Below are 9299 nucleotides of genomic sequence, written 5' to 3'. Positions count from 1 at the left end.
ATTTGATTTGATATATATACATGATGTATTATATATCTTTTGGGTATTACTTGTAATACTTGTAAGTCGCTTTGGATAATAGCATCTGCCAAATGAATAAATGCAAATGTAAATGTATTAAAGCTAGTGGTCAACTTGCAATCTGAGAATATAATTCACTGTTCCATTATTGCTAACCTGGAAATTATATTCAAATTGTACTTGCTACTCTAAAGTTATATGTAATGATGCTATCTGGGACTTTATGTGAGATGGTGACATGTTAATGACGGAAGAAATGAATGAATTCACTGAATTAAGATGATATTTACCCACTTCTTTATGAAGGTTTTGCAATTTGCACTAAGATACCTCAGCTTTGAGCTTAGGTCTTCTAATATAAGATAATTGTTTCTAGTTCAATGGAACATAGATTGCTCAGTTTCCCATAGGTTTGGTCTACATTTACATTTCTTATCTAGAGCAACTTCCAATGCGCTAGCACAAAATGCATATAACAAATCAGCATGACATGTACAAATAAGGACACAGTTAGGCATATTCAAACATATTTCAGTGCCAAACGCAGTGCTGAGATCACGAGTTTGTACATAGTTCAACACATACATGAAATGCCATTATTCCCACTATTACGTTTATACACATAGCTTCATGTTTTACACACTGACTACAACATTCCAAAAAGAGAGCTACCATACACCATATAGCAAAACTACCAAACATAAAAAAATTACCTATAAGGGAAACAAGGGGTCACAGTAGCATAGGGAAAATGAGGTACAGCCTGAGGAGGAAGATCTTCAGTCTGTGACGGAATGTGGCTAGCAATTCCACAGTTCTGACCACAACAGGAAGCTCATTCCATTACATAGCGGCCAAGACTGACAGTTTGGTAATGAGTTGCTTATGTGGTGCTTTATCAAAGGCCTATAAAATTCAATGCAAGAGTACAGCTTCCGTAAATTCCTCAAGAAATATTCCGGAGAAATGTTCAGCGTGAGCTTCCTCTGCTGAACCCATATGGATTATCCCATAACTCATTCCTGATACATACAAATTGCATGTTAAACGAAGTGGGCAATAATTCCCTGGACTTCAGCGATCCTGTTTCTTCTCTACTCGCACCATACTGCCTTGATTCAAGTCTTCTGGGATTCATCCAGGCTGTGATTTTTATGAATGGTTTCTAAATGTTATGACTTGGTTCCATAAGCACACACAGATACACTCCATCACACCCAGCTGACTTGTTCAATTCTGTTTCTTGTTTCTGTAGTCACTCCAATACCACAGCATTCCATCTCTCTCTCTCTCTATATATTATATATATATATATATATATATATATATATATATATATATATATATATATTAAACTTCCTGAATATTACTTCTAAATTATGTCATATCAATAACCTATAACCCCTCAGCTGAAGCTGAAGCAGTCAGGGAAAGAAAGTAATCATTGCATTCATTTGCAATTTCTTTTTCGTTATAAAGCATAACCCTTTCCCTACACTGGTCCCAAATGTCCCTTTTTAAAAAGTTCATGATTGTTTTTTGCATCATGGACGATTTGCTTCTCAAAAAGCCCTTTGGGATCTCATTTGTTTTCCAAACCCATTTCATAGCTCAGGTTATTTCTCTCTGAATGGCCTTTTTATCTGTGGTGCCCTTTTTCTAAATTTGCTGTGTGGTGCTGCTCTTTTTTTTTCTCAGTTCACAGTTCCCCTCTATTGCTCCCACTTTATACTGCTTAGATTTTCTCTTATTGCAGAGAAATAATAAATAAACAAACACAGCTTATTTTCCTCTTTACTGTTAGGTACATTAAATATAGAATACAATACATGGGTAGTTATTACTAGTACTTGTCTTTATTCCAGGAGAATAATAGTGTGTTGGTCTGCCTTTTGACTTAATGACTGCTTCAATGCAGAGCGGAGGACTGTCTACTAATTTTTCATAGAAACCTGGTGGTATTGTGCTCTATCCCTCCTCCCAAGTATTGGTAAGCTTCCCTACCGAACAGGGCCGTCTTGGCCTTGTCCTAATTCTGTTTTAAATTTCATTCCAACGATGACACAGGTTGGGACTCTTTGTTCACCACTGCAATGTTCTGATGTTATTACCTTCAAATCATGCATAGTCATACCCACAGTCACATACGTTTTCCTGTAGTTAGATGGGCTGGCCCATCATTTTTGGCAGGATAGTGTGTGTAGATAAATACTGTATATGTTTATATGTGCATTTACAATGTAGGTCTGCATCTATGAATGTCTATATATTAACATATAAATTGTATATGATGTATGATGTAATGAGATGAGTGGTGAAGTATGTTAAAGAGATCAGTTTTATTATAGAAAATTTTAAATTTCAGGACACACACATCACGCTGAAAGACACATGAGACTGGACAGTGAAAATAACCATCATCAGTGCATTGAGCAAAATCATTCACTACGACCTCACCTGACGAAGTGGTGTCATTTTCCCTCACATTTTATATTAGAAACTGAAGAAAAATTAGAGATGGTGATTTCTTACAAAAATAGTATATTCTCAGTTTAAGGAGAACGTTTTTAAAAACAAGTCAGTGAAAGGATGGAAGATAGGATGTGCGACTTTTCAGAGTTGAACGGTAAACTGGGAGACAAAAAAAACGTGTTAGAGAAAGTTGTTTTAACTGCTCGTTAGTTCAGATGTGCTCTATTTAATTGCTTTCGGCTGAGCACTTGTCTTAACGGCATGGAGAATTCACAGATGCAATACACTGCATTTATGGGCAATTGGCAAACCATTTTCTCCTGAACGATTCTATTTTAATTAGCAGACGATTTGCTAATTAATCAAACAATGTGCCCCCTTTATTGCTATTCTAAAGCTTTAAATTCTGATCACGTCGTTTTTTCTGTATAATAATCAAGGTCACTGAAGTCAAAATCTGAATATCGTTAATCCAAATTCCCCAAAGGATGAAACGAATCGGACATGTGTCTAATTAGCGCGCATCTCATTACTTGTGTCGTAATGCTGCAGAATAGGCTAATGTCTTAAAACTTAGTGTGATAATGCCGTATTGCACTTCATTTGTGAAATCGAAATTTGTAATATTCGGAAAAATCTGCTGTCGCTTTTTTCGAAATTTCAGAAATGGAGCTGCATATTATGATGTATATGATTTAGCCTACAGTATGACCTCCTGCTTTGCCCTACAGGCTACTGTTTTAGGCACTTAAATATTCTATATACATATATATTAAAGTGCCTAGAATATAGAATATTTATCATAGTTACATGATACATTATCAGTGACCTGTACACAGGCCTACTCCAAAGACTATCGCGAGTGAATGCATTATAAGCCTTCAAGAGTCTGCCAAGTCTAATTTACAGTAGGCCGACATTAATTTACACTGACGACTATATAATTTATAAAGTAACTGTACAGATTTCCAAAGTTTTGTCGGTGATTGCCATCGGTTAAAAATAACCACAAACTGATCTCCATTTTACTTGACACAGACCGATAACAGATGAAGATCTGGGGTCAGTTTAGCGAGTAAATGAGTAAACACGCAATCAGAGACGCAATTTCTTCAATCGCCATATCAGAGGGTACCAAAAAATTGAGTAGCATACCGCCTTTTAGGCTAACTGGTATGTAAATTAAGGGGCCGGTCGACTTGTTCACAAACCAATAGAAATTCAGGTCTACGCTCTCGGCGCGCCTTAGCCAATGACATTGCACCGAGCGCAGAGAATACCATAAGAAACCCGGAGCACGAGGGAAGACTCGCCGCACAATGGCTGACGAGATAGCGAAAGCGCAAGCTGCGCAGCCGGGCGGAGACACCATTTTCGGAAAAATTATTCGAAAAGAGATTCCTGCGAAAATATTCCACGAAGATGACGAGGTGTGCATTTACCAGCTGCTTGTTCAGTACTCCTCCGTTACAAAGCCGTTGCTGTTTTAGCACGTTATTGATATGATCTATATTTATTGCTAGCTAATGTTAGCTGCATATCTTGTGCACGTTTTGTGCTTTATTGCAAATGTTAAAGAATTTGCTCAACACAAGCCAGCTCGCTATGTAGCTAGATGTTAAATATTTGGAAAAAACAACAACTTATTACCTGTGCATTATCTGAACATTGACTTGGCTGTAGGTACATGGCTAGCTAGCTAAGGCCCGCTTCTCGAGAACCATTTCTTGTGCTTACGTCAGCTAACGTTATAGCCATAATGTTAAATTAGCAAATTTTCAGTCTGCTGCAATGAGGCATTTGGCTGGCTAACTACCTGATTTTACTTGTCAGGAAATATTGTTTAGAAATGTTTGCAGAAATCTCTATCATGGGTGACTCAACTGGTAGCTAGTTGAAGTTGAACTGTAATAGACGGCGAGACAGTGACAGCTAGACAGTGCCTAGACTACATTGCCAACGTCAACTGTCAGGATAGATGGGCACATGGGGGGGAAAAAAAAACGAAGACATCTGTATGAAATAGGCGAACCAAATAGCTTGATAGGCAAATTACATATTATATAGTACTGGAAATATTTCCAAATGCTGCAGTCATAAAGGCGGTGACAGACTCGGATAATCCCAGTCTACAGAGGAAGGGATTTGCGCAAAAGCCTGGGAGCTAGTTAGCAAGTCGGATTGTTAATTGGTGCAGATATGCAGGTGGCAATAGCTAGTTAGTTATCTTGTTACTCAGCAGAGTTAGTGATAGTTCTGTTTCATTTCAGTTCAGGGAATGAATACACCATTACTGTAGAGAGGGACGTTTCTGGGTGGGCGGTGACGCACAGGAATAACCACAATGACTGGGAATTATGACTTCATAACGTCGTTAATTACTGTTCCAGCCTGGTCTGAGAATAGAAAGGAAAGCAGAAAAAGATTTCTCCTAGTGCACAGCTGCGTCACCGCGTGTCGCGTTCTGTTTCTGCCCCATCATTCATTGCGTGCGTTTATTCCTTCATATCATTTAAAGAGTACAGGTCCAGAAGACATAACACCAGTAATGATAGTAATAATAAAAAACCGCTTTCAAGCAACCAAAAGACCAAATTACTCATATATTCTAAGTCAAAAGCCTTCGTAAAACCTACAAAATTCCAAATTCTGTAATAAAAACGTGCTTACACAAACTAAACGGGCACTGTTCCAGGCGAATCCAACGCAGAGTTAGGCCTGCACGAAAGAAGAGAGTAAACATTTTGTAATCTTTGTTTGGAATGGTGCCTCTTTCTTGTGTACCACACTCAGTGTTTCTGAGTGTGGTAATGTAGGGAAAAATTACTTGTTACAAGTCAGTGTCATATTTACTTGGATTTTTTGGCGTTTGAAAGATGAAACACGAATGAAATGGTGTCATGACCCTTTGAACCTCTGCTCCTGTACAGTCGTCAGATGGTAAGGTGAAAAAAGGCTTCCTACGTGTGTGTTGTTGCATTAATCTAGCCCTTGCATCAGCACCTGGGCCTGAAATAGCTAGCTATCTGACAGTCAGGTTCCCTCAGTGCTGTTTTGAATGAGTGATGCTTCTGCCAGTGGGAAAGGCTTATAAATGATGAGCTCTGATTGATCTGTGTTGTGTGTGTGTGTTTCAGTGCGTAGTGTTCCATGACGTCGCCCCTCAGGCCCCCACGCACTTCCTGGTCGTCCCCAAGAAGCCCATCTCCCAGCTGTCCAAGGCAGAGGCCAGTGATGCCGCTGTAAGTATGCCACGCCTTTCATAGACATTGGCCAATGGCCTCGGGGCTTCAAAACAAAAATGCAGCCAAATTCTACTGCTGTCCTCTGCACCTCTGCTGCAGCTTTTTTTGTGTGCATAACTGCCCCGCTTGCAGTGATCCCTGTCTTGTGCCCTGGCAACACCTACTCCTGCCAGGGCAGGGCTCCATTCAGCAGATCAGCCGATAGACCAGCCCACACACTTGCAACAAAGTCCCATTAGCTGTGGTGGTTCTGGTGTGGGGAAAACACGATGCAGCGTCTGCAGCTTTCGTAAATGAATTGTCGCAGGCGAGCTTTGGAGATGGGACACCCGTGTCAGCTGGCTCTGTGAAACGCTGTGGCGAAGTGCACTGTCTTCCCATGCAGTGCTAAGCATCCACATCTGGCTTTCTGCATAATGCACACTGTGCATTGGTAATGTCAGCCCGTTAATCCTGTTTACTGAAGTTGTGTTGACATCAAATGAGTGCTCAGTTGCATCCTCAGTTATATAGCATGCTTATCCGGGCTCTATAATGCAACTGAGTAGCTTGCACATACTGCCAAATATTTGTTTTGGCAACAGTTCTTCTTACAGTCCACTTTAAAAACCATGTTAGTTTCACATGATTAAGTCTGGAGCACTTACAAGTAGTAAAATGCTCATATGCTCAAAGCAGAATAAATGCTTGTAAACAGGCTTAATTTCTTGAAATATGCCAAGTAAATAAGTCAGTAGATTAAAAATTCAACAAATATTCACTCTTAAAAACTGGTATCTTACACGTTTATCCAAAACAACGATTCAGTAAGTGTAAGCACATCTGAGCTGTTGACATTTTTTTGCACGTTATCTGCATTGATTAAAAAGTAAGCAGGTTTTATTTAATTTTGTTTGGAACATGCAGCAGAAAATGCATTCCCTGAATCGCTTGAGCTGTTTTATTGAAAACAAGCACATCTTGATAAGAAAAGGCATATACTGTTTTAGAGCACACGATTTGCAATGCTGTGCTGGTGAACCACTAAAACACCAGCTAGATGCACTGTGTAATCATACAGACAAGTCATTACACATTGCTCTGATTGGAAGCAAGCAACCATCTTACTGCATTTGATTGCGTAGCCACTCCCAATTAGTCTGTTCTTGTTCCTTGTCTGGCTTCCATTTCTTTCTGCATGTCTGTTCTGATGACTGAATTATAGCTGATGAAATCCGGTGGAGCACTTTGCTTGAGGCTACAAGGGCGTTCAGGAACTGAACCTGTTTACTGTTCCTGTTCCTGCCCTCTACCGCCACATGAGAGACAAGTATGTGGATTATGTGACCCCACTGATTTGTGGGAAAGGACTGACTCCTCCATAGAAATGTTTCCAAAGATATGCGGCTACTGAATTACTGTGAAAGTGAAGGCTTTTGAAGCCCTGCAATTTGCCCTCAGACAGGGCCAAGTGGTGCTACTGTTTGCTGGGTGAGTATTGGCAGGTTCTTGGCAGGTTGTTTTAAAGGGATCAGCCACCTTGTTGGTATACTTTACTTTTTACTGCAAGCAGAGGACTATACTGTTAACATTTTATGTTCTGATGTTTACACATGAATACATTAATTTTGATTAACCAAGATTATGTACATTTAGCATAGCAACCTCACTCCATAAGCATTGCCTGACAAAAGTTAAAATGTCCGGAGCAGGTCACTTTGGATAGTTGGTCACTTTTTTGGTTGCCAGTAGTAACTTTTCCATTCATATTATCAGGCAGCAAAGAACATTTACTGTGATACACAACTTTGTTGACACGATTTTGGCAGGCATATCGGTGAGGCTTTTTTAAGTTAGTTGGACTTTGCAATGAAATCGACACAGGAAAGTTTCTTTTACGGTGGATTTTACTTTGAACTGTTACCTTAAATCACACTTGGCTGAAAGGGGCTGCCGTTTCACCACTACATCAGAGAAAGAGAGAGAGAGAAAGAAAGACATGGGTCAGCTTTCACCCTTCAGTCCTCCTTTAATCCTCATGTGGTTCTGTGAAAGCTCATCTTTTAAGGTTGTCAAGATTGTGGAGCGCTTGTCCATTTGCAGAAAACTGGTTAAAATGGATCAGTTCAGTGGTAGGGTCTATGACTAATGCGAACTTCTTACATTACAGTCTATTTGATGGTCAGCAGATGGTGCTGTTCACAGTAAAATGAACCATCCGGAGTTTATTGGCTGAAATCTTAGCATATGAAAGCCAGTGAAAGTGAATCATAATGTTCATTTAACACTATGTGCAAGGTTATATAACATCAACTTTAAGCCTTGGTTCCTGGGAACAAAAGATGCTAAACATGCACAGAGAAACTGCCAACCCTGCATTGGCATGGAGCGTTTCTTTTCCCCTTGTCCAAATCACTAATGTATTTTGATCGTTAGTTCTTAGGCTTTGTTCCATGACTGTATTTTCTTGGTGAGATGAGATTCATCTGTGTCTTTATTTTGAAAGAGACAGAGGGAGAGACCTTGACCATATCGGCATGCAGCTTTTCGGAAGCAGATATCCCTTTTACCTAGCAGGTGTTTCTTTCTTTCTCCCACAGCTCCTTGGGCACATGATGATCGTGGCCAAGCAGTGCGCGGAGAAGATGGGGCTGCAGAAGGGCTACAGACTGGTGCTCAACGAGGGGCCGGACGGGGGCCAGTCCGTCTACCACATCCACATCCACGTTTTGGGCGGCCGTCAGATGGGCTGGCCCCCTGGTTAAACACCCCAAGCAATCAATCCAAACCCCTAACACCTCGCCTCAGCACCTAACCTAAGATGGAACGCCAATCCGTAGTCACACATGGTGTCAACCTGTCTTGTCTGTTCAGTGGAGAAAGCCAGTGGCAAATAAATGCACTTATACCACTGTCTCCCGAGTGATGTTCCTCTTGCTTTAACACCAGACTTTGCAACCTGCAATTCTGATTTGAAGTCTGAACAATAATAAATAATGGAACTGGTGATGCAGCCAAAGCTGTCTTGCCTTTCTTAATGTCTGAGGAACACGTGACGGCAGTAGCCGTGAGGGGAATGATTATCACGGCGCTTGTTGAAGTCAGCTGTAGACTTGACCTGGTTTTTAATTATACACTCCTGTAAATATTGTCCTCTGGAAGAAAGTCTGAATCCTCTTATCTAGTGGGCATACAATGAGAAACTAAAAGCCCAGTGGTTAGTCTGCAGTAGTTCTGTGATTGAAAGTAGTCTGAGCTTATTACAGAAGCTCTAATAAGCTAGTAAATGGTAATTCATCACAGCATAGGAGTTGCGAACAAATATTTTGTAGTTTAATACTTCTACACAAAAATATTTTTAAATAATTATATATACAATAACATACATTGTGGACACTGATGTTGTGGAATTAGGGTTTTCTGCAATTTGACTGAGGTAGTATACTTAATGGCTTACATCAAGAATGAAAGTAAGCAGCTGATTTCATATTCCATGTTTTGCACATGCTGCGTGGGAAACCAGGGCAGGAATATAGCCCCCTTTGTTGGTGCCAGTCAAATTAAAATATGCCTTTAAGTGGG

The 9299-nt window shown here is 40.1% G+C and overlaps 1 protein-coding gene across 1 annotated transcript; it reads left to right on the top strand.

Annotated features, from left to right (window-relative positions):
- Positions 1–3773: 3773 nt before the first annotated feature.
- hint1 (histidine triad nucleotide binding protein 1) lies at positions 3774–8633 on the top strand. The gene is made up of 3 exons (XM_036529845.1): positions 3774–3923; positions 5631–5735; positions 8318–8633. The coding sequence occupies exons 1-3, from the start codon at positions 3813–3815 to the stop codon at positions 8480–8482; spliced, it is 381 nt and encodes a 126-aa protein (XP_036385738.1). The 5' UTR covers positions 3774–3812; the 3' UTR covers positions 8483–8633.
- The last annotated feature ends 666 nt before the right edge of the window (positions 8634–9299 follow it).

The sequence above is a fragment of the Megalops cyprinoides genome, chromosome 5 (genome assembly GCF_013368585.1).
Source record: "Megalops cyprinoides isolate fMegCyp1 chromosome 5, fMegCyp1.pri, whole genome shotgun sequence".
In the NCBI taxonomy this organism is placed as follows: Eukaryota; Metazoa; Chordata; class Actinopteri; order Elopiformes; family Megalopidae; genus Megalops; species Megalops cyprinoides.
This window is presented reverse-complemented; position numbering and strand designations above follow the sequence as displayed.

Coding starts and splice junctions, on each gene's coding strand:
- hint1 (XM_036529845.1), top strand. CDS start 3,813: ATGGCTGACGAGATAGCGAAAGCGCAAGCTGCGCAGCCGGGCGGAGAC. Junction 3,924..5,630: donor TATTCCACGAAGATGACGAG/GTGTGCATTTAC, acceptor TGTGTGTTTCAG/TGCGTAGTGTTCCATGACGT. Junction 5,736..8,317: donor CAGAGGCCAGTGATGCCGCT/GTAAGTATGCCA, acceptor TTTCTCCCACAG/CTCCTTGGGCACATGATGAT.